Source organism: Mixophyes fleayi, chromosome 4, assembly GCF_038048845.1.
Source record: "Mixophyes fleayi isolate aMixFle1 chromosome 4, aMixFle1.hap1, whole genome shotgun sequence".
NCBI lineage: Eukaryota > Metazoa > Chordata > Amphibia > Anura > Limnodynastidae > Mixophyes > Mixophyes fleayi.
In genome coordinates this window covers 254,850,303-254,874,715 of record NC_134405.1, presented here as the reverse complement: position 1 = coordinate 254,874,715, position 24,413 = coordinate 254,850,303, and the positions used below count along the sequence as shown (strand labels likewise).

At 40.6% G+C, this 24,413-nt stretch overlaps 1 protein-coding gene across 2 annotated transcripts in view; it reads left to right on the top strand.

Annotated features, from left to right (window-relative positions):
• STK32A (serine/threonine kinase 32A) overlaps positions 1-24,413 on the top strand; it is a 204,781-nt gene that overhangs the window by 143,561 nt on the left and 36,807 nt on the right. For both annotated transcript variants that reach the window (XM_075209654.1, XM_075209655.1), the window contains one exon: positions 22,985-23,074. In XM_075209654.1, the coding sequence (XP_075065755.1) occupies positions 22,985-23,074 (90 nt within the window). The remainder of the gene's footprint in view (positions 1-22,984; positions 23,075-24,413) is intronic.

The window sequence follows — 24,413 nt, the reverse complement described above, 5'->3', positions numbered from 1 at the left end:
GCTAAGAATTTAGTAGGTCAGTGTATAACTCTGCCCAGCAGGTGGCGCTGCAGCTTGTTTTTTTTCCCCACACACAGACTAACACACGCCGCTAGGCTTTTATATTATAGATAGCATTTCCTATGAACACACTCCATTCAGTTAACTGATAATATTGTCCTTTGTGAACTCTTGCATTATACAGTGTTTTCAGTTGTGTTATTCTGAAAATATGTTTTCTTCCACCAGGATTTCTTTGGGGGGGGGGGGGGGGGCTGGCAAGAACAATGGGATTAAAAAAACAGACCTCTCCCCGTACTATATTTACAACATAATTTCTGATTTATATATGTCCAGATGAAGCCTTATGAAATACAAAGGAGATTTTGCAGGGCTTTGTCAGTTCACTTATATACTGTGACTGAGAAAGACACAATTTCTTGTTTTAAAATAGCCCAGCGGGAAGGAGGACAGCATTGATCTTTCTGTGTGGCACAAGAATGGTTTTATATTTTGTTTCTTCATAACAATCCAGGAAACGTTTTCAAGATAAGGAAGCAAAATGCAGCTAAGGTGACGGAGAGCAACGTAGACGTCCATAATAATACAAAGATACAACAATACAACTGGGGGAGGGTTATGATTGAGATTGCCTACAAGCTAAAATGTTTCATTTCTCTGTAGTTATCATCATTTGGGCATTCAGCTATTTATTACTGACTTGCAATGTAGAGTGGCTTTATTTTATTATTATAATTATAAGTTTACACAGTAATCAACAAGTCCCTTTGCATTCAAGTGTTTTAATGTAAACTACTGGGAGAAATAACTGGTATAAAACCTGAGAAGAGAAGCAAATTACTCATATAAGGGTCTATCAGATATGGAAATGCCTTTAGGGATTTTCCCTATTTTGAGAAGCCCTCCCTCTGGATGACGTCTTTTGCCAGCTGTCGTTATATTCGGTTCTATCTGGCGAAGCTTCCCCAAAGCATGGTAAAGCCTTTTAAAGCACAAGTACAGCCACTGTCCTCCTATCACCATCTCAGGATGGTGATAGCAGAGGGTTACCACCAGAAAATATACTTTCTTAGTAAAATAAAGTATTTTCACTCATTATTTTTTTTTTATAAAATTATTCATTTTCTTTTTTTTTTTATTGAATCAGTGTGCATGTACAGAGGGACATTACAGTGGGCTGGAGAGAAGTAAGACTCCTCTTATCGCTGCCAGCTAGGTGACTTTTTAATGATAAATTGAACAAACTAATTTTATATCACTGTGATAAGCAGCGATTGTAAATCTCCACTAACACTGTGTCCCTAATAAGTAGACCCTATACTGTTTCCCTATTCATTTCTTATCACATTTCCTTGAATGGTGTTTTTAAGGTGTATTTTACAAGAGTGTGAGCACCTTATTGTTACCACTTTTCATGTTCTTCTTCATTTCCTCCTCAGTATGTCCATAGTTTTGATGTGTGCAGGGAAAGAATAACCTGTAGCCAATTAGATATTTGGAATGTTTACAGCCACACTGAATATTTTAAGCAATTCGTGTGCTGCATTCTAGCCAACATTGGTAAAAGCAAAATAGAGACAATACAATTAGTCACTGACCTAAATCTGCTTATTCATATTCACCTTACCGTGCCCAATTTAAGCTATTAAGCTATACTTGCTTTCCTTCAGGCCACACCTGCAGGGTCCGATCATCAAGACTGTCCTGGCAAAATTGAACTATTGGTAGTTATGTTTCTGATCACTTGTGTGAACTAGAGATGCTCAGGCTCGTTTCCCCGAAAACCGAAAACACCCAAACATAGCAGATCTGAGTACTGAGCTGAGCCAGCTCGGGACTTTCGTGCACCCTCGGAATTGAAAATGAGGAAAAACGTCATTGTTACAGCATTGGATCTCGTGAGTTTTGGATTCTGTAAGTACCGCCCTCCAAGACAATCCAGCGCCATTTCACAGAGGGGCACAGAAGGCGTAGCACAGTTCTTGGCAGTCTCTAGTGCAGTTGGGCAGCATCATAAGTAGAAAAGAAAAAAGAGAGGCAGCAGTGTTCTTCAAAGTCTCCAGTGACATTCAGGAGAGCTCCATTGCTAATTGTCATTGCTGAAATAGAAATAATAGGTCTGGCAGGCTTAGTCTTCTAAATCTGCAGTCACATTGTACTGTGTTATATAGGTAACACACAAAGAGGAGAGTTCCATTAAACTGTCATTGCTAAAATAGAAATAATAGGGCTGGTAGTGTTCTTCAAAATCTGCAGTTATATTGTACTGTGCCATAGCCACCCAGCAATAGGAGAAGCGGCATAGTTTAGTGCTGAAACAGAAATTCAAATAGGGCTTGAAAGTCTCCAGTCACATTTTATTGTGCCATAGCTCATACAGAAACAGGAGTGGGGGCAGTGTCCTTGTCATTCTCCTGTCTCAGTCATGATGATACTAATCCTCTAATACTCAACCTCATGTGCTAAAGGCTATGTTCAAGTGCATAGTGGTTTTAAGTCAAAGAAACAAAAATGAAAATAAAAAGTTTGTGCCTTTTTAAAGAAAAAAACACCTCTAATAAAGGTGAAATTTTACTGTAGAAAAACATAAAATTGCCAACATGCCATTCTACCCAAACTATTACCAAGCATACCAGCATCAGCTAGCTCCTTTCTCTCAGCTAGATCTCAGCACCTGCAATCTACACTGTCATCATATTCACCCTCATCAGTGTGTACATCATCCTCAAACAATACTAATTCATCCCCACTGGAATCCACCATCGTAGAAGTCTGTGTACTTTGATATAATTGCCGGTAATGGTCTTCCTCATGGAATTTGTAGTTCATTTTACGGAAGAGCTCTCACAATTTTTGGGCATTTCTTTTAGACCAGACCAAGGGCTAGATTTACTAAGCTGCGGGTTTGAAAAAGTGGGGATGTTGCCTATAGCAACCAATCAGATTCTAGCTGTCATTTTGTAGAAAGTACTAAATAAATGAAAGCTAGAATCTGATTGGTTGCTATAGGCAACATCCCCACTTTTTCAAACCCGCAGCTTAGTAATTCTAGCCCCAAATGTCAAAATGTTGTGCAGACACCACTGGGTGTCTTGGGAAAGCTAAGTTTTTCCTAGTAGCTATTTCCAGAGAAACTGATGGAGGAGACGTCATTGTATCATGTACCACTTGAGCTGTCAGCTTGCTGGCCAGGAGCTGATTGCATCTATTGAGATTTGGTTCAGTTGGAAAGAAAGAGAAGACATAGCTCTTAAACCTAGGATAAAACACAGTTGTAATGATCAGACTTCAAGATGTTAATAACTCTTGGATCCTGGCGAAGTGAATAAAGTACATAATCTACCATAAGTCCAACATAATTAGTGGAAATGCTTTGTTTCATTTCCTCTTTCAATTTCTCTTGCTGCTTTTACAAAAAGTCTTTTTAGGGGAATCACTTGACTCAAGCTAACAGTGTCTGCACCCTCTTCACAGGTGCCTACTTTGAGTGTTTTCAGCACCTTGCACAACATGGAAAGTATAATCCACTGCCCATAAATTCTATTTTTCTTGCAGCTACTGCATTCTCCTACTTGCTGTTGTAGAATCCCTTCATGTCATTGTCATTTTTTAAAAAGTTCTGTACCACCAAGTTGATTGTGGAGCAAAACAGGGAATGTGATGGAATTCCCCCTGCTGTAATGCTTTAAAAATATTTGTGGCATTTTCAGAAATCACATATCCTCAAGAAAATCCAAGCAGAATAAGCCATGTTGCAATGACATGCCTTAGTTTTTCAAACAGGTTGTCAGCGGTATTACCTCTGACCTGCGCCTTGTTTCGTCTACGATTACCATATCTCACTCCCTCTTTCAAGACTTCTCCTGTGCTGCTCCCCACTTCCCTACCACGCTCAATCAGACTTTCCCACAGCCTTCAAATCTTTAGATGCTCTTTGAAAACCTATCTCTTTTTTAGAGGTGACCTTATCCTCGATTAACACTATTCACACTAATGCACCCTCATAACTATCCCAATCTCCACTCTGAGCCACACTCGCTCCTCTTGTTTCAGCTGTGCCCTCTTCCCTTTAGAATGCAAGCTCTCTAATAAACAGGGTCGCCCCCCCCCCCTACCAGGGGCTTGCTGCCGACAGCTGCACACTGTTCAGGTCCATCCAGCAGTGACAGTGTGCTGCCCGGCTGCTCTGATTGTGTTTTAAACACAATCAGAGCAGCCGGGCAGCACACTGTCACTGCCGAGCGGACCTGCACATACTGTGCAGCCACTGGCAGCCTTAGGTATCGGAAAGGGGGCGGGGCCTAAATCGTCCCCCGCCATATCGCCCGGGATTTCCTAGATCTGCCGCTGGACTAAATGTAGCAGAATGTTTTTTACTTTGTGTGCTTTCCCCTCCCTCTAACTACAGCACTGGTGCACAACCTTTATTCTGTCCAAGAACCACATTGGATCGCAATATAATTAACTTTCATAAAATAAATGTGTATGTGTGTGTAAAGCATTTATTTTACCTTATGATTGTATTAAAGATTTTAAAACATATACTCAATATAATACAAACATGGGATAAATAGTTGCCTTGACCAGGGATACACAGTAGAATGCAACAGGTATAATAAATAAAATAATTCAAGACAAATTATTCAATTATAGCATATATATTAAAGAATAGATATATCATATAATGCTGTGGAAATAATTGAATTAAAGAAAACCAAAGAAGTTTGGTGTCTGTAGAACTGGTATGGACTGCTACAAGGGTAGGTCAACTGTCCATTACAAACTAATGGTAAGGCAAAGATTGTTTCTATGTCTGCCATGTAGACACATTCTTTACATGATTCCACCTTGTGTTCCAGGCATATAAGGCTAACCCTAAAAAACTAAGGAGGTAATTTATGCAAGTGGTATGCCATTGAGGTGCACGTCTACTTTTCGGTTTTTAAAGATGCTCCCACAAACTAGACGTGCACTTAACTTTGTGGAGAGGCAGAAAAATCTGAACAGGGAGAATCTTGTAAATGTCACATCTAAGTCCAACCTCTTACTTTTTTTTAGAACCAACCCTTTCATAAAATAAAACTTTTCAGTGTTTCTCCTAAAACAATGCCCTGTTTAAATTAAAGTAAAGGGAGATCAGAACTGAGTGTAAGGAGATTGTCACACGCCGACCTCCCGTAGCCACCACTCGAGGACCGGCGCGCCTACACTCCTCCTGATTCTTCGCTTTTCTCGGCGGCTGTCATGACGGCGGCGGTCCTGCGCTTGCGCAGATAGTCTCACCTGTTCTACCTGCCCTGTTTCCCCATTGGTTGTGCCAACCATTGGTTGTACCTTCCTGCCATCCTTTTATAAAGCTCCTCCCCTCACCTATCAGTGCTGGTTCTTCGTGTCTACTTATGGCCTGGATGCAGCTTCCATCTCCTCTGCATGGTGTTCAGCCGCTATCCATCCAGTGTTCTGCCGCTGATCTCTTCTTATCCGTTCCACTCCTTTGTGGTAATTGCTGTGGATCATCACCCACTACCTATCCAGTGTACTCTCGCTGATCTCCGCTTACCTGTTCCATTCGATAGTGGTAATTGCCGCAAATTCCTGCTCTCTATTTCTCCAAGTATATTGCCTCCCAGCATCATCTCATCCTGCCCCTAGTACTACTTGGGGATTACCCTCATCTCTTGTGCCAGTTCTCTGTCACATCTCACTGGGAACTTCCCTAGAGGGCTGCCCCTTACATAGGCAAACTGGAAGGGGGGGGTTGCTAGTGCCTGGAAACCCCCCTGTATAATTGAGGTGGCTGGACCCTGCCCCCGCTTCACACGGCTCTGCTTGAAAAGGGAGAGCTGTGTGCACCTAACAGTAGTGCATGCAGCATTGCCCATGTATATTATATGGATTATAGGGATAGGAAGAGTTGGAGAGCAGCCAAGCACTGTCTAATATTATAGCTATGCCCCCATGCATGCTGGTCACTCCCACTGGTGGCGTTGTGTGGAAACCCCCTCTACAAATCCTGCTTTTGCCCCTGCCTTATTTGATGTTTTTTGTTATCATTCCATACACATCCCCTTAGTTCTTATTTTTGCTGAGCACATTATTGATTTTGTGAAGCTTCACAGACATAAACCAATAGATATTTAACGTATTTTTTTTTTTATTTAGAGTGGATTTGGTACAAATTAAACAAATTTGAGTAAAATAATCTGGTGCAACAGCCTTTCCTCTTCATCATTTTCATAACTGCCAGCATTTCCACATTTTACAGTAATCTGAACTACTAATAGTCACAGACACCATCCATTGATGGTTTCCCTTAGTACAATCCAGGAAGAACGAGTATCTGAGGGGCTATACGACTATAGCAACATTTGTTGATGCTTGCTGATTGTCTTCTTTACGTTTCATGCACAATGATTAACCTGATTCTCCAGTGGGCAATTCATGAACTATTTTGCCAAGAAACAGATGAATTGATTTCTTCATCTCTATTCTTGAATAATACTTGAATAAAACTATTTTTGGATGCAAGCACTTTAAAATCACATAAATGTATCCCCTATAATCTTTCTATCATTACACTCTCCTGTCTAAAACCACTGATGATTATAGAGGGAGTTTTTGGTCTATCCTGGTACATTTAGGCTCCCCAGACAACACAGAAACATGCTTTTAGTAGCAGTGTTAATAAGCAGCTATTATAGGTTATAAATTATTATTAGCTCGTAAGTAAGGTTTTATAATATGCAGCTTTTAAATGATTAGTCCAAGGAAAGAAAATGACACTAAACATTATTGAATTGTCTTGATTGGCAAATTCATAATGTATTTTGGATAAGTTAACATCAGACTTAACTTAATTTTCTTTTTCTGAACGTAAATATGGCAGTGAGCATACATCATCATCATCGTCACCATTTATTTACATAGCGCCACTAATTCCGCAGCGCTGTACAGAGAACTCACTCATATCAGTCTCTGCCCCATTGGGGCTTAGTCTAAATTCCCTAACACACACAGACAGACAGATACACAGACTAGGGTCAGTTTTTGGAGTGTGGGAGGAAACCAGAGAGCCCGGAGGAAACCCACGCAAACACGGGGAGAACATACAAACTCCTCACAGATAAGGTCATGGCCAGAAATTGAACTCATGATCCCAGTGCTGTAAGGCAGAAGTGCTAGCCATTTATTCACCGTGCTACCCTATGCAATGAACTGTGGTTGCAGACCAACACTAACTGCCCACATTAAATGTGTTAGCAAAAAAAAAAAGTTTGCTATTAAGGACTAGTCTTACAAATAAGTGTTTTTTCTCCCCTAGAAAATATGTTGCTGAAAGAATGCCTACACTCATTACACAGGGAGGGTAACTTATACATGGGTTAACTCCACACTTATGCTGATGGATATGAAATTGCAAAGTTTAGTTTTGTCTTTTCTAGGCCTACACAAATCCATGAATGAGGTGACTAAACACTAGTTTGCAGGAATATATGACCTGCAAACTGGATTTGTTCAAGAACAGGATTGCCACCTAGCAACAACAGGTGGGTGAGGCAGCATGTGTCACGGGCACTAGGAGTCTTTACCCAGGTATCACCAGATGATGGAATTACCAGAGCAGTATAGGGGGTAATATGATACTCTGGTAGCGGGGTGATCACGGAACAGGGGACAGCAGATGGTAAGAGAATGCTCGTGGAAAGTCTATGACTAGCAGCACTGGTAATATATAGATAATTGACACGAGGAACTGGATGGACAAAGAAACGTGAGGGTAGTCAGTGGTCTGCGGATAGCAAGTTGTACCACTGCTATAGTGAGGAGGAATGTCCAGAAATAACGAGGAGGTGATGAGAGTCAGCGGTCTGCGTATAGCAAGTGGTACCGCTGTCTAGGTGAGGGAATGGAATCCAGGTGAAGGTATCCGGGAAGTCAGTGGTCTGCGTTAGCAAGTTGTACCACTGCTATGTGAAAGGATACTGGAAACTGGTGACTCAGGAAACAGGAAACAGTGGTCTGCCATTAGCAAGTTGTACCACTGAATATATATATATGTGAGGAAGAGCACGGGGAGATAAATGTAATACAGAGTATACACGGGCACACTGAACTTAATCCCACGATGATATGCACAAATAGTAATAACTGAACAGCACTGCACAAAATTACAAAGTCACAAGAACTATCCAGGCAAAAGGTAACACAGTCAAATGATGGTAATAGTCTCAGCGGATAGGCAACTCCTGAGGAGAACAACTCAGTCCAGCAAGATATGCAATACACCAGCACAGTCAATGAGAAGTATGCATACCGTGGTTCAGGAGAGCAGGCTGTCAGATAGAAGTGCAGGGATACCTGAACGGCTGGAGGCAGGCAGGATACGAAGTCACAGGAGGGTAGAAGCGGTAATCAAGTAGGTGCAGCGCACAGGTAGGTAGACCAGCAGGGATGGAAACAATAGTCAGGAAGCAGTAGTATATCGAACTGGACACCTGGAGCACGCTGAAGAGTAGAGATGGTCTAGACGAGATGGAAGCAGCGGCGCGTTGATCCAATGCAGACAGGCGAGTTGACACAAGTAGAAACACTGTAGAAGCACGGAGAGCGGATCAGCTGGCTGCAGACACGAGGAGTACTGGAGGGTTGCGATGAGCAGGGTGCTGCAGATACACGGAGGCAGCGGATAGGAATCAGCTGGTGCAGTCACGATGAAACACGGGAGAGTTGAGGTGAGCAGGATACTGTAGATACACGGAGGCAGCGGATAGGAATCAGCTGGTGCAGTCACGATGAAACACGGGAGAGTTGAGGTGAGCAGGATACTGTAGATACACGGAGGCAGCGGATAGGAATCAGCTGGTGCAGTCACGATGAAACACAGGAGAGTTGAAGTGGACTGGAAACTGTAGTAGCACAGAGGCAGCGGATAGGAATCAGCTGGCACAGTCACGATGAAACACAGGAGAGTTGAAGTGGTCTGGAAACCACAAACGAACAACAGGAATCAGCAGGAGCTGAACACACGAGGAAACACAGGAACACCTTCAGAGGCTCATGGGGAATGAGACTCCAAGATCAGGCCACGAGGTATTGACCTCAGGTGCTTTAAATAGGGAGTGTTGCCTGATCAGCCAATTAACTAAAAGGAACATGAACTGAAGGTTTTAAAAGGGCTGCACATGCGCAGACCCTCAGGATGGTGGACGGCCACGGTTCCTAAACACACGGGAAGTAGCACTCACAGTCCGGTGAGTGACAGCATGCCTCCCAAATACACTGAGGCAGAGGAAAGTGAAAGAATTCTCACTTCCCCACCAGAAACAGAGCAGTATGCGCAAGCTCCCGTGAATCGCATGCACGTTAGGTCACGTGCACACCCGCATTCACGTGGCGTCTGCCAGAGCGCTACTGGTCAAATGTTTCAGACGCTCACTGGTGACAAACCTGTCCTAGAAAGTAAAAATGAAAAAGAAAAAAAGGTAACCTTTGAGCCTGACCGTTCTGCCACCTTTAATTCGTGGAGGAAAACATATATGTTCTTTAACCAAAAAAACCCTCAACTATTTATTGAACATTAACTGACAATGGTAACGGTTTCTACAATGTGATTAGAGATAGGACAGAGAGCAGCTTGAAATAACAACTTTGGCTCTAAAATTTTGGAAAGAATTGTAATGCCGGGTAATGGATTAGTTCTGCTTCTTATTGGGGTCTGTCTGGGGCTTCTTTCTGGTCTTGCTGTGTCTAGACGGATGACAGAAGGACAGATTATTAATACTCAAACATAGTCTCCAAGGAGCAAAAGTCCTAGCAAAAGGAGAAAAGGTAAGTAGGGTGGGTGCAATTGCTCTCCTGTTCCCTAGAACATATCCAGTTTGCAGGTCATATATTCCTGCAATCTAGTGTTTTGTTCATTGGGAGGCTTGTCACTTAGCAACAGCAGGTGGGCAGAATACCACATACCTGGTGGTTGCTCTGAGATACTCTACCTTTTATAGATCAGTTGGTCCCCAATATTGCTTAGTAATGGTACAAGCTGAAGACTATCTAGCTGCTAGCATAATTGTCTGCAATGATATGCCTTTAGCTGATGCTTTTGTGCCCCTGTAGGGAGTGGCTTTTAAACTGGTTTGTATCTAACCCTGCATCTTTCATGGTCACCACAATCTTTCACAAACTTACTTGCTCCACACTTCTGTGCTGCTGATTTCCTCTGCCTCTGTTTAGCTCAGCACTTCCTAGTCACATGATCGTGGCTGGGAGGCGGCATTTTCACCTGCACATTATGTGAAGCTTACTCTATCACTGCAGCACTGTCAGAGCCATAGGTATCCATACATAGACTGATTCCTTGTTATGCTGTATTGCTGCAGACCTTGGCTTACCTTGTGATTCCTTACTGGATAGTGCTTCTGCCTGTTAACCCCTCATGTACCAGTCGTTGCTTCTTTTGACCACTCTCCCTCAGATCCTGATTTTGTACTGCAGTATTGCCTGTGTTCCAGATCCCAGCTTGTTATCAGATTTCCCTACTGCTTACTGATTTTGTACCTCGTTGCCGCGAGTGTATCAGTCCTCGGCTAGCTGACCTGCTTTCCGATTTCCCTTTCTCTCTGGTGTGTTACTGAGACAGAGACTGTATCCTCCATCTCAGTGCTGACAGAAATATCTGACCAGCAGTGCTCTGGTGGGCACCGCTCGTTTCTAGCAGTGGAACTGAAAATTCTTTCATTTCCTCTGCGTCAGTGTATTCAGGAGGCTTGCTGCCTAGACTTCCTGTTGCCTAGTTGGTAAGCTTCTTATGAACAAATATAGTGCTCATTTGTCACAATTCAGACCAGGTATGAAAGATGACTTAAACCTGATGTAAATATTTTATTTTTCTATTCATTCATTTATATTCATTCCTCCCTCTTAGATCTATCTCTGACCTGCGCCATGTCTCGTTTCTGGTAACCACCTCTCACTCCCGCTTACAAGACTTCTCCCATGCTGCTCCCCACTTATGGAATTCCTTACCATGCTCAATCAGACTTTCCCACAGCCTTCAAATCTTTAGATGCTCTTTGAAAACAAATCTCTTTTTTAAGAGGTGACTTAATCCCTGATAGTACTATTCACACTAATACATCCTCACAACTGTTCCAATATCCACTCTGAACCACATTTGATTCTCTTGTTTCAGCTGTGCCCTCTTTCACTTAGGATGTAACCTCTCTAGCGAGCAGAGTCCTTCATACCCTTTGTTTTCATGTCTGCATTTATTTTGTCTACCTTGTATGTCCCTGTTTTATGTGTGTACTGTTTTCCCTACTGCTGCAAAGCACTGTGGCACCTTGCAAATCTACAATAATGATAATAATGTTAGAGAAAAATAATAGGATTTACCAAAGTAGTAAATACATATGTTGATGATAATAGAAGCTGATCACATATTGCCCAAAACTTATCTTTGCTGCTACACTGTGATCCCATATCCATCCCGCATGATTTCCTAGGGATTGTCTGAACTAAGAATTCCCAATATGCTGTCATTGTTCTAGCCAAATGAACTGTGCAAACATCAGAATGAACCTTTGGCTGGGCAAAAGGGGCAATCAAAGAATAGAATATATATGTGTATATATATATATATATATATATATATATATATATATAAAAATATATTCAGTGGGGGGCGGTGTACAGTGGTATGCCATACCACCACTTATCCTACTGCTTTGCTTGTGTATATAATGTATATGTTAGAGATGTGCACTGACCCTCGTGTTTCGGTTTCGAAACCAGTGTCCGTTCTAAACCGCGTTCATGTTTCAGCTTTGCAAACAGTTTTGCTAAAAGAAAAAAAAGGCAAAAGGTTTTGGATCTGGATTTATATAAAAATTGTGAAAAATATTTAAAATATATCACGCATCAGGCTCTCAGGTCCTGTTATTTATACCTACCCCCTTTTCTAAGCTGTCCTCGGGCTCTGCTGGTCTCAGATCTCTCTGCAGGATGCTGCCCAGTGTGTCTCCACTTCAGAGATTCCTCAAAAATCAGTACATAGGCGCTGCCATTTTGGATTCAGTCACCTGCTCTCCTTCAGCCTGTCAAAGTACTGCTTCAGCTCAGGTGACTGCAGCTTCCAATCAGGGGATGGCAGTCTCCACTATAGGGTTCCCTCCAAACCAGTTCCTGGGCACTGCCGTCTTGGATCCAGTCACCCGATTCCTCTCAGCCAGTAAGAGTGCTGCTTCAGCTCAGCTGACTGCAGCCTCCAATCAGGTGATAGCAGTATAAAAGGACTTCCTGGATCCCTAACCTGTTGCAAGTGCAAGGTTGATTCTTCAAACACCAACCTGGTTTCCAACAGTCTGCAGTCTTCTCAGTTATGCCTGCTCAGACAGTGTAGGATGAAATCTGCTTCATGTGTCGTCCAGCATTCTGGTTCCAGTCTGGTCTTCTTTGGTAAATCTGACCACCATCTTGCTATTCTTCACTACTTACCAGTCTCCAATGCCATTCATAGTTTCTAGTCTCCTGAACTCACAGCAACTACCATCTGTAATAGTTCTTTCACTTTCATGCAAAGAAACCTAACCAAGCCATCCACCTTTTCGCACGTAATCACCAGTTCTGCTCTAGAGACACATCCCAGTCCGGGTACAGACAGATCCTCAGGCATGACAAAATAATGCCATTTTGAGCGGTTTTTGTGCAGTATTATTATTTATAGTATTAACATTCATTTCCAGTAGTTTCCATTCTATTTTCTAATGATCCCTTCACAACTGTCCCAATTTTCACCAATTCTGACCAAAGTCTGCAATGAGCTGGCTGGCTAAAATTAGTGACAGAGCAGTGGCACAAATACATGGCAGTTTAATAAAAGATACACACCCTAGAATAGATGACACAATAGATGGATGATCTGGCAGCCATGCAAAAAGCACTTTAGAGATCATAAGTACATTCATTAATATTCAGAGGTACGATTCGGGAAAGAAGGAACATGCATTATGTCTTTTAGAAATCAACTAGGCAAAAATGTATTTAATTAAGACCTCTGAGACTATGCATCTGTCACTCATTGGCATTGAGCACTTGCTCTTTGATGCAGCTAAAATTATGTTTTACAGGGAAAGAAAACAATAATGGTGGCCAAAAATAGATAACTGTGACAAAGGATGGCACCAAAAAACAGCTTTGATTTATTTAAGTTGTATGGAGTGTATTGCTTCCCCAGTGAAGAAACTAAATGTTTCGAATAATAAGGTAACTTGTGGAATGAAAGCTTAAATTCTCACAAGATGTATTCTTAATTGACAACATCATAGACCAAGCTCGGTTTGCAAAACCAGATGATCCAGGACTGCAAATAGCAATTTAAGTCCCAGATAAAATGCTTTCAAATCTTACAGGAGTGTGATGTAAATGTATAGAGAGAGTAATGCTTTAGAAGTCATTTAAAGACTGGATCCACTCTCTACACTTTTAAAGACTGAAGCTGTGGAAGCATACATTAAATTAGAAATGCCATATGAAACACTACATTTTCTCAATTGTACAACTGCTTCACAGAGGAGCCAAGAAAAAACAAGGGGTTTACTTTTATGATACCTGTATACTCTCTGATCTACTTCATAATCAAGTAAGAACATAACAGAGTATTCATCATAGACACTTACACTTTAGAAACAGTCAGTGTTCATTGGATGGACAATGGTAGAATTAATACCGTTAGACATTGGTAAAACTAAATAGATGAAGTTGGACTGCACCCATAATAAAAAAAAATAAGAGTATGCACACTAATAGAGATTTAGAGAAGTAGACAGCCACCCAATTGTAATGTGTAATGTACTGTAATGTAATTTGATGGTGTTATATAAACAAATTTAGATGATGATCAATGAAGGTGCAGTGCACTTATAATAAAATAACTTCAAAGAGTAGGCATACAATCAATTTGGAATGTAACAGAGCATCCATCATAGACACTTCTGCTACAAAAGCAGGTAGCATTTATTGGATGGACAGTGGTACAATTAATACATTAGACATTGATAAAACTAAATAGAAAAAGGTGGCCTGGACCTTCATCTGTTTATTTATTATGCACTTATCAGAGTATGCATGGGAGCCAAGAGTAGAGCTTTGAAACACCTTGTTTTATTATGAGTGTGTCACTCACCGGACTGTGAGTGCCATTTCTCCTGTGTTCAGGAACCGTGGCCGTCCGCCATCCTGAGGGTCTGCGCATGTGCAGCCCTTATGAAACCTTCAGTACCTGTTGCTTTTAATTGATTGGATGATCAGGCAACCCTCCACCTGTGATCATTACCTGGTTGCCTGATCTTGGAGTCTCACTCCCCAAGAGCCTCTGAAGGTGTTCCTGTGTTTCCTCATGTATTCAGCTCCAGCTGATTCCTGTCTACTACGTTTGTGGTTTCCAGACCACTTCAACTCTCCTGTGTTCATCGTGCCTGCACTCAGCTGATTCCTATCTGCTACTGCTGCCGGATTCCTGTCCGGCTCAACTCTCCTGTGTTCAGCGTGTCTGCTCTCCGCTGCCTCCGTTACTACTGCCGGATTCCAGACCGTCTCTACTCTCCTGTGTTCAGCGTGTCTGCTCGCCGCTGCCTCCGTTACTTCTGCCGGATTCCAGACCACCTCTACTCTCCCGTGTTAAGCGTGCCTTCCCTCCGCTGCCTCCGCTACTACTGCCGGATACCAGACAGCCTCAACTCTCCCGTGGTAATCATGTTTCCGGTTTTACTTACTACTGCTTTATGAGTATTGCTCCGTTGATTACCGGTTACCTTCCGTGCGCTGCACCAACCTGATTACCACTTCCATCCTCCAGTGGTCTCTCCTCCTGCCGGCGTTCAGCCGTTCAGGTATCCCTGCACGTCTCCTTGACAGCCTGCTCTCCTGAACCGCGGTATGCATACTTTCCATTGACTTTGCTATTGTATTGCATATCTGTCTGGACTGTGTTGTGTTCATCTCCGGAGTCTTCTATCTACTGAAGCTATTATTACTATTGACTTTTTTTCCTATTACCTGGATCGCTATAGTGACTTTGTATACTTCAAGCAGCGCTTGTCAGTTATTATTGTATTGTGGATATCATCGTGGGATCAAGTTCCGTGTGCCCCGTGTATCCTCTGCATTACATTCATCTCCTTGTGCCCCTCCTCACATATATATAGCAGTGGTACAACTTGCTGACGCAGACCACTGACTCCTGTTTCCCATTGGCACCAGTTTCAAGTATCCTCTCACATTAGCAGTGGTACAACTTGCTGTACGCAGACCACTGACTTCCCCGTTACCTACTTGCACCTGGAATCCATTCCTTCACTATAGACAGTGGTACAACTTGCTATACGCAGACCACTGACTTTCACTACCTCCTCTCTACTCCTGGACATTCCTCCTCACTATAGCAGTGGTACAACTTGCTGTATGCAGACCACCGACTCTCCTCACATTTACTTGTCCATCTGGTTCCTCGTGTACATACATCTAAGTCATTACCAGTTGCTGCTAGTCATAGACTTTCCTTGAGCATTCTCTCACCATCTGCTGATTCTCCTGTTCCGTTGTCACCCTGCTACCAGAGGACAATAGTACCAGCTATATTACTCTGGTAAGAACATCATCTGGTGATATCCTGGGCAAAGACTCCTAGTGCCCGTGAGAGTGCTTGTTATGGTATAAGTAAGGTATAATCTGGCTGAATAGAAATTAGTATGTTCTGTAATGCTGCCCTTGTAAATCAAACAAGGGGACTTGTCACTCGTATATATTTGCAAGTATATAAATGTCATGTATAAGATGTCATGTATATCATAATAGAATCTATAAATAATACATATATGTTATATGTTAACAAAGGCTTCAGAAAATTCTTATGGAAAAGTGGAATAGCCAAAACCATGCAAGATGGCATTGTCCTTGGGGACACCCACCCATATGTTGAAAAGAACATGCACATAGGTTAATAAACCAAGTACTACACAGGTTCTGGCCAAGCCAATCAAAATTCTGTTGGCGCCAATGTTCCCAAATAGCCGATATTTTTCATGTCTTCTGGTCATGCCCGATGATACAGCCACTATGGGGCGAGGTATTTGCTCTAATTTCAACGGTCCTAAAAACTCCAGTTGCTCCAGACCCAGCCCTAGCTCTTCTCCATGTCTATCCGACTTCCATTCCAAAGTACGATCACTACCTTTTGGGCCACATATTAATAGCTTCTAGAGCAGCGATAGCACAAAACTGGAAGTCTCAGTCCCCCCCTACCACTGCCCGAATCATCTCTAAGTTACAGTATAGCTTTGAGATGGAAACAATAGATACGCCCTATGCCTCATCTGCATCAGCTCCTATCATAAAATGGTTCAGGTGGCATGAATATATTACAGATGGCCCCCGGGCTCCCCAAGATACTTCCGATTTTCCAACAGCTCACTCTCCAGCAGCCCTTATAGAATCTCCCCAGCCCACTGATCAGTTCTTAGCTCCTGGTACCCCTCCCATGGTGGAGATATCTTCGGATGATCAAAATGAAGGCTAAAATGTCTTGCTATATTTCTGTTTGTTGGAGGGGGTTTTGTTTTTGTTTTTGTTTTGCTTCCTTATGAGTGGATTGTTTATATTCTCCTTTCATTTTTAAATACGTATTATTGATATTGTGTGCCTTATGTTCGTTTCAAGCTTAATTGAGTGACTCCTTTCCCCCTGCGTGGGGAATCCCTATGTGTTCTCCTTTGTTGGTAATTTCCTTTCCCCTTTCTTTTTTTTTCTGTACCCCTTACACCTTTGAAAAATTTGAATAAAAATATTGATGCGAAAAAAAAAATAAACCCAGTACTCTGGTGACAGGCACCAAAGCTTAATTTGTTTGGGCCCCCATAAAAGAGAACATTTTGGTTATTGGTCGATGAACTGAACAGAATAGCAATATATAGCAATTAAATTGTTTGTTTTTTACAAATTCCTAGTGGTCATTGGCTACCAGTGGTCATCTTCCACTATGTTGATGACCATGTCATCATCCTTATCATCATCATCCTCATCCTCATCTTTGATGTCATAATCATCATCGTCACCACAAAATATTAGTTTATCCCCACTGGAATCCACACATTCTGTTGGTAATTGGCGAAAAGAACTGTATGCTTCATACAGGATTCTGACTGTCATACTTGTTTCCTCTTGCAAACACTTGCTTCACAGGCAATCAGTGCCGTAACTAGACATTTTAGTGCCCTGGGCGAGACAGGGCACCGGCGCCCCCCATCTAAGTGGGAGTGGTATTTTCCACGTGGGTGTGGCCTCACTTATAGTGGGGGGTGTGGCTAACACTTTACTGAAATAATTCTGTTACACATATTTGCAAATGCATGATGTGTGTATATATATATATATATATATATATATATATATATACACACACACACACACATACAGTGGTGAGATTCAAATAACTTAACAACCGTTTGTCTTCCTTGCCCCTCAAAACACTGCGATATGTAAAAAGGTGCTTTGGGCAATAGAGAACAATAAAATCTAATTTAAATAACTAGCATTTATTAAATATTCCTAAAGAAGGTGTTTGTTCCATTAAGTGTCATTAATTTACGAGAGAGAGAGAAACACCTCCCCTCAGATTATAACTATCATTTATTTAGTACGTGTTAGAAAATAGCTATAATCTTGTTGCTATGGGTAACGCATCCACTTTTTTTTTTTATGTGTTCACTCTTTGTAATGCCTGGCATTTATGTAGTACAACAAAAGTACTTTGTAACTGTTGTTGCCTGAGTGACTTAATAGACAGTTTCTTTTAGGGGTTGCAGCATGTGGCATTTAAGGTACCTTAAAGAAAAAAGAGAGAGAGAGATAAAGAGAGAGAGAGAGAGAGAAATCTTTTATTCACTTACCCGCATGTGCGTTTCACCAACAGGAAGTTCGGCATTTGGAACGCAAGTTTGCGTTCCAAATGCCAAACTTCCTGTCAGTGGAAGATACTTTCAACTGCGGGTAAGTAAAAGCCTGTAGAAGGGGTGGGGAAGGGGTGTAAAACTCAAGTGCACCCATCCACGTCTAAATCAAGCTCTGTGCATCTCAAAATTACTTGTTTTTCTGCCGTATCTCTTGCTCCAACTACAGGCAGTGGTTATGACAGTCTCGTATGTATTTGCAATCAGGCATTATTAAAGAAAATTAAGTATATGGGCTGTAATCCATATAAATCAGATTATATAACTGTCTAGGAAAGTTCACAAAGTGAAAGGAAAACACTGGTTGCTATGGGTTATAGAATATTTGGACACATATATAGAGGTCTGGAGAAGTTGTATACAAGGTTTGACAACTCTTGCGTTCAACCTTACATTTGTATATTTGTTTGTCAGTATTTGTTATTGCTATTCTCACCTTGGTGTTGGAAATTTGCTGATGTGTGTGATAGAGGAATTAACCCCCAAGTTAGAGGCATGTATTCATACATGTAAAAACACTGATTGTGCAGAAATGTATAAGATAATGGAAATGTTAGCCTGGACTATTTGTAAAAGACAAACTAAAATATGAACAAAAGTAAGGCAATAAGGCAAACATAATACATTTTACTGGCAGTTTAAACTGCTATTCTGAGATACAAAGAATGCAAGACAATACAATTGGCAATTATTCTAACAAATCAATATTATATTTTAGACTTTGTTCCACTTCAAAACTATAATGTGTCAAATGATATAATGCATTAAAAAGAGACTAGGACGCAATGCAGAAAGATACCAGCATCTGGACATGGGAAGTAAGCTCTAAGGTGAAAGGTCCCTACCTTTAGGAGGTCAGACACTCCGCTGCCTTCCTCGTTACTTGCTCCCGAGCTCCCCCTTGCTCTCAGCTACTGTCTGATAGATAAGAGCTGTGCCGGAGGAATCTGAGGTATGCAGCACTCGGCACAGATAACATACAAGTCCTGTTGTGAGGAGGAATTAAATCAGCTGTTCTGATGCCACACCAATATTTTATTATCATTTCTTCTGACAAAGTACTGTGTCAGATGATGGCCGTTAAGGCAGACGGGTGACTGTTAATAGTGTATGTGTCTGCCAAGTCATGCCACTGGGTAAGGGACATCAGTCAGCAATGGGGATTACAGATTTTAAAGTACTAAAGAAAGGGAGCCGCCGCGAGATCAGGTGACCCTTTTTTTTTCTTTTTTTTTTTTTTTTTGCTTTATTAACACGCCCGGGGCGACGGCACTGCCCGCACCACCCTAGTTACGGCTCTGCAGGCAATTGTGTAAAATTATGCTTAGTCATCTTGTTTCCTTTCTGTGTTAATGTATTCCCCCCAGCAGCAGCAGATTTAGTGTTCAAGGATGTTTCTTCGGAGTCCTGGATAATTTAGGGTAGTCATTTGGATGCAGGACTACATACTAATAATGTTGATGATGAAGGTATTGATGTCAGTGAGGATTGCCACTGTCTATCCATTTGGCTTCCAGCTGATGCTTGGCTGCATGCTACTATACACAATTTGCCACTTTTGGAAACACGACTTGAATGAACTTGCTGCAAATGATGTATGAGGTAGGAGGTACCTAGATGATTTGAGTTCATACCTTTTGAAATGACATAGGCTACAGTTGCCGTGACAAATGTTGTCTGGGTTTAGATGAAAATATTTTCAAATATTTTTTGTCTTCTCTGGCATGATAATGCGCTTATCTCTGACATCTGCTGGTGGTATCACTGGTGCCTGCCTTACTTCAACGTAATCATCATCCTCTTTATTATCTCATCCTTGTACCACACATTCATTTTCAGATCCACAATTATCCCCCTCATCCTTTAGGTAATTTAAACTGTAAGCTCCAATGGGACAGGGACTGATGTGAATGAGTTCTCTGTACAGCGCTGCGGAATTAGTGGCGCTATACAAATAACTGATGATGATGATTAAGAAGACAGACATAAGCAATACACATAAAAACGTTTTGGTATAACACTACACTTTATTATACTGGCTGCCATATGCTAGACGAATGAATGCAATAGAGTACTGCTATTGCTATTCCGTTACACTAATCGAATTAAACAAGTCGGTGATGTACGGACACCGCACCATGTGAGACAGGTACAGGAATCTGAAATTTCCATACACACGCCCTCAACAGAGCCCCAGCTAGAGGAAGTATCAGAGGATTATCGTAAATTTATACACACTGTATGATGGAAAGGTGATTGGAGCGAAAATACTGAATAGTGCGACCACCTAAGTGAGGCGACCAATGGCCATTTGGGAAAACTTTAGACCATCGTGTCACTACACACACTGACCCGACTTTCGAACAATCGGTCGTATGTCGGCTGGTTGGGGCGATTATTAGACAAAAAACCTGTAGTATGTACCCACCTTTACTGAGTATTGTTGACCATATGCATGCCTTTACGGTCACAGTCTACCTATCTTCTAATAGCTATTTTCTGCACGATAACGAACCATGTCACAAAGCACAAGTCATCTTACTCTGGTTCTACAAACATGACAATGGGTTCACTGTACACCAATGACCACAGTCACCAGATCTCAATCCAATAAAGCACCTATGGGATGTAGTGCAACGGGAGATTTGCAACATGAATGTGCAGCCTACAAATCTGCAGCAACTGCGTGATGCTATCATGCCAACATGGCCAGAATCTTCAAGGAATGTTTCCAGCAACTTGTTAAATCCATGCCAGTCCCAGAAAGGTGTACCTAATAAAGTGGCCACTGAGTATATTTATAAAAATCCAATGGGGTCTGTGGTAATGGTGCTATTGATGTGATAAGTGGTGGAACACTATATTGCATTTGCAGTCCATCCTTCGCTGTCCTGCTCTGCTGTTCTGTGCTAGGATATATTTCAGCTTTACTGCGCTTGCTTTGTGATTTTTATTTTTAGATCACAGGCTGTGGTGGAATAACCACCGTTGCTGGGTATACAATGACTACAGGCTCACTCTCACCTCCCTGCCCCATAGTTGCTGCACCCTCTGCTACCATGCTAGTTCCACCACTGAATGTCGTTGTACAATGTTATTTTCAATATAAATAAAAATAATCAGTAATGAATGATCGATCTCTCAATCCCTGCACGGAAACTGATAGAATGAGGAATAACATAAATAGTAAACCAGCGCAATATTCGCAGATGTTTATGAGCTGAAGAAATAACCACAAATGGTCATAAAAGAAATAATAATAATAAGTCTATGGTATAGCGCTTAACCATTATAAAAAAAAATGTACAACGTCATGTAGCGACAGATTAATGAATCCTTATGGTTGAACAATGTTCTCGCAGTCTGTTGACGAATGGCTAATAGATCGCTATACGGTGAAAAGATTCTCTGGGCAAGTCTCTGTAAAACTTATATCACATTCCAAACTGGTCACCAGCTTCGTGTTGAACCAATGGGACTTCCGTGTTAGAAAACAGAATTGAGAAGCCCTTTGTCCAATAAAGCTGGAAGCTGACACAGCATGTGAACAAAATTCCATAATGCTGGAAATCAAAGATATAGCCCAATTCATCGCCAGAGATGTATTCAGTAACAAAAATAGTTGAGATGATGTAGATGACAAAGATGTAAAGATACCTAATTTGTTTCTTTGCCACAAGGGTGATTTCATCAGAGGAAATACAATATAGTAGCTGTCCAAAGTCTGTCAATACACTGCTCCATTTTCAAGGTTCTTATATCTAGATAGCCCTAATTTAGATCAAAGAACAGCTGTATGCAGGTAACAGATTAATAAAACTTAAGAAAAAATAGTAATAAAAATAATAATCACTAAAACATCAAAGCGGATTTGAACCCGCGACCTTAACATTCCCAATGTTTGCTCCTTTTCAGGCTGTTACCTTTTTTGAGCAACTCAGACTCAAGTGTATCTACTATAAATTCTAAACTTACAACAATATTTAATAACCCAAACAAATTCCTGCAAATGGACCTAAAAGTTGAACCTGAAACTTACTAACAATCAAATGGTATCTAATTAATCTAGAATGATAACGGTGAATTCTATAGTTTAATATAAATAGATGAAAATAGTTGATAACAACATGCTCAACAGCTAAAATTTATCTAAAAAACAATCAATATTCTCTACTAAACATAATATTGATAATAAATATAACAATAATTTAATCATCAAAGCTGGTTAGAACCCACAACCTTATAGCTCTCAGTGACTGTTCATTTCAAACTATTAGCTTTTTGAGCCACAAGGATCCGAGTAAATACTCTTGGATTATCAGAACTTATCCAGTACTAAGATAGAACTACAATACAAATTTTAAAATCTCCGTTGGAAACCCCAGAATAAAAAATTGAGCCTTATCCATATCGTAAAACAGAACTAATGTAGATAATCTCCAAAGTATAAGATTTGTATAAATCATCCAGAGGTATAACATGGGATTCCAAAAAATATATGTGTTAAACAATAATAATGAAAAATAATAATAAAAAAAATAATAATGAAAAAACAAAAAATAATAATAAATAACTATGGTAAACATTATTACCTCAGATACATAAGGAGCTCATCCGGGAATGAATGCATTTTTTAGATCTCATTTAAAAGAGTTAATGATTTCTTTACAAAGTTTGGAGACTCAATGATTTTTCAGAATTCATTATGTTGTAGAAGAAAAATAAAGAAACATAATTGTGCAAAAAGAGTAGTAAATATATGGAACAAACATCCAACAGTCATTGTTTTGTACAGTTAACAGTTTTGGTTTCTTCTCCAATATTAGTATGATAATTATATATATATTAATATTAGTTCGCTATGTGCTCCATGTTCTTTTCTGATATCAATGCACAGTAGGTGAAATGGACTATTTATTTTTAATTGTGTATCCCTTAGGATTTTTGCAAAAGCTGATCTTCTTTCCACATCTTTTATTTTGCAGGACATGTACATATCACTGATTTTAATATTGCTACCCTGGTCAATCAAGGTACAAAGATCACAACGGTTGCTGGAACAAAACCTTATATGGGTAGGTATTCTCAGAGCTGATATTTTATAGTATGTATTACATTTTTTTTTACATGTTTTATTTGACAATGATAACTTTGTTTCAACTTAATCAGTTCTAAAAAATTCAACTGTTTAAAGGCTATATACATGTGCCAGGTTTTTGATGTTAAAGACATTTAAATTATGTCCCCATTTCCAGAAGGTTATTAAGCAGCTCTGGCACTTCGGTTGTGGCAGTATTTTCATTGCTGACCCAAAACAGCCTCACGAATCAGCTGAACTGAAGCGAGCCCGGACCCTTCAAAGATTTGTGTAGTCTCTACTTGGCAAGATCTCATAGAATAAAGTGGTTATCTGCAAATAATGCTGCAAACTCAACAACATATTTGATAGACAAACATTTAGCTGTGCAGTTGGCCTATTTATGGGAGAATAAGGTATAATTTCATAGAAGACTACAGTGACAAACCTTTATTCATTAGAGGGGAAGGAAAAGTAATGGAAAACAGCTCCAGACATGACTTCCTATTTTTCATTAAATGTATGTCATGATAAAAAAAAATGACAAGGTTCTTACTTGTGAAGTGTTTACCACGTCACTGTGCAGAAAAGGGCTTTTGAGACATATTTGATGATGCCCAGCTTCCTTGAAAATTCTCATAGAATCCAGATAACAACATCATTTAATTGAATGTATTGAAAAGAGCCAGATTAAGACTCCATGGAGCTCTAGGCAAGATACTGTTTAAGCCCACCCTTTTATCCATCCATGCCAAAATGCCTCTCTCACGTCGTGGAACTTTTCCTCAATACTACTCTATATACAGTAGTTAACCTATACATGCCCCAACATTACTAACTGTTGAAAAAAAAAAAAAAGATACCAACACCATGAAAAACATGTTATTTAAATAAAGACCCTAACATTTCTTCTATTATCAGTTTATTGAAGTGAAAATTCTTTGCCAGCACCCAGTGAAAAACTTTTGTGGAGAAGAAAATGTTATCGAAAGTGACATCATGCACTTGCCCCTCCTACTGTTGAATCCTAAGATCACTCTGAACTGCTGCACTATCCCACTAGTGACAAATACCCATACTCAAAAGTTGGTGGTCCAGTTAGGCAGGGCTTACAGAGGTATATTTCTATCACTGACTATTACAAGCGAGGCTTGTCTAACTTACCAGTCAGAGCTGCTCTGTATTAGTCGCAGGGTGAGAAAGCCTTTCTGATTAGTTAGTAGTGGTTAGATTCCACCTAAAGTTTAAGTGCAATGAACTGTATTGATTGTTTCTATTAAAAGCAGAAATAAAGATGAAGACAGCCTAGATTTAGATGAATAGTAAACTGGTAAAAG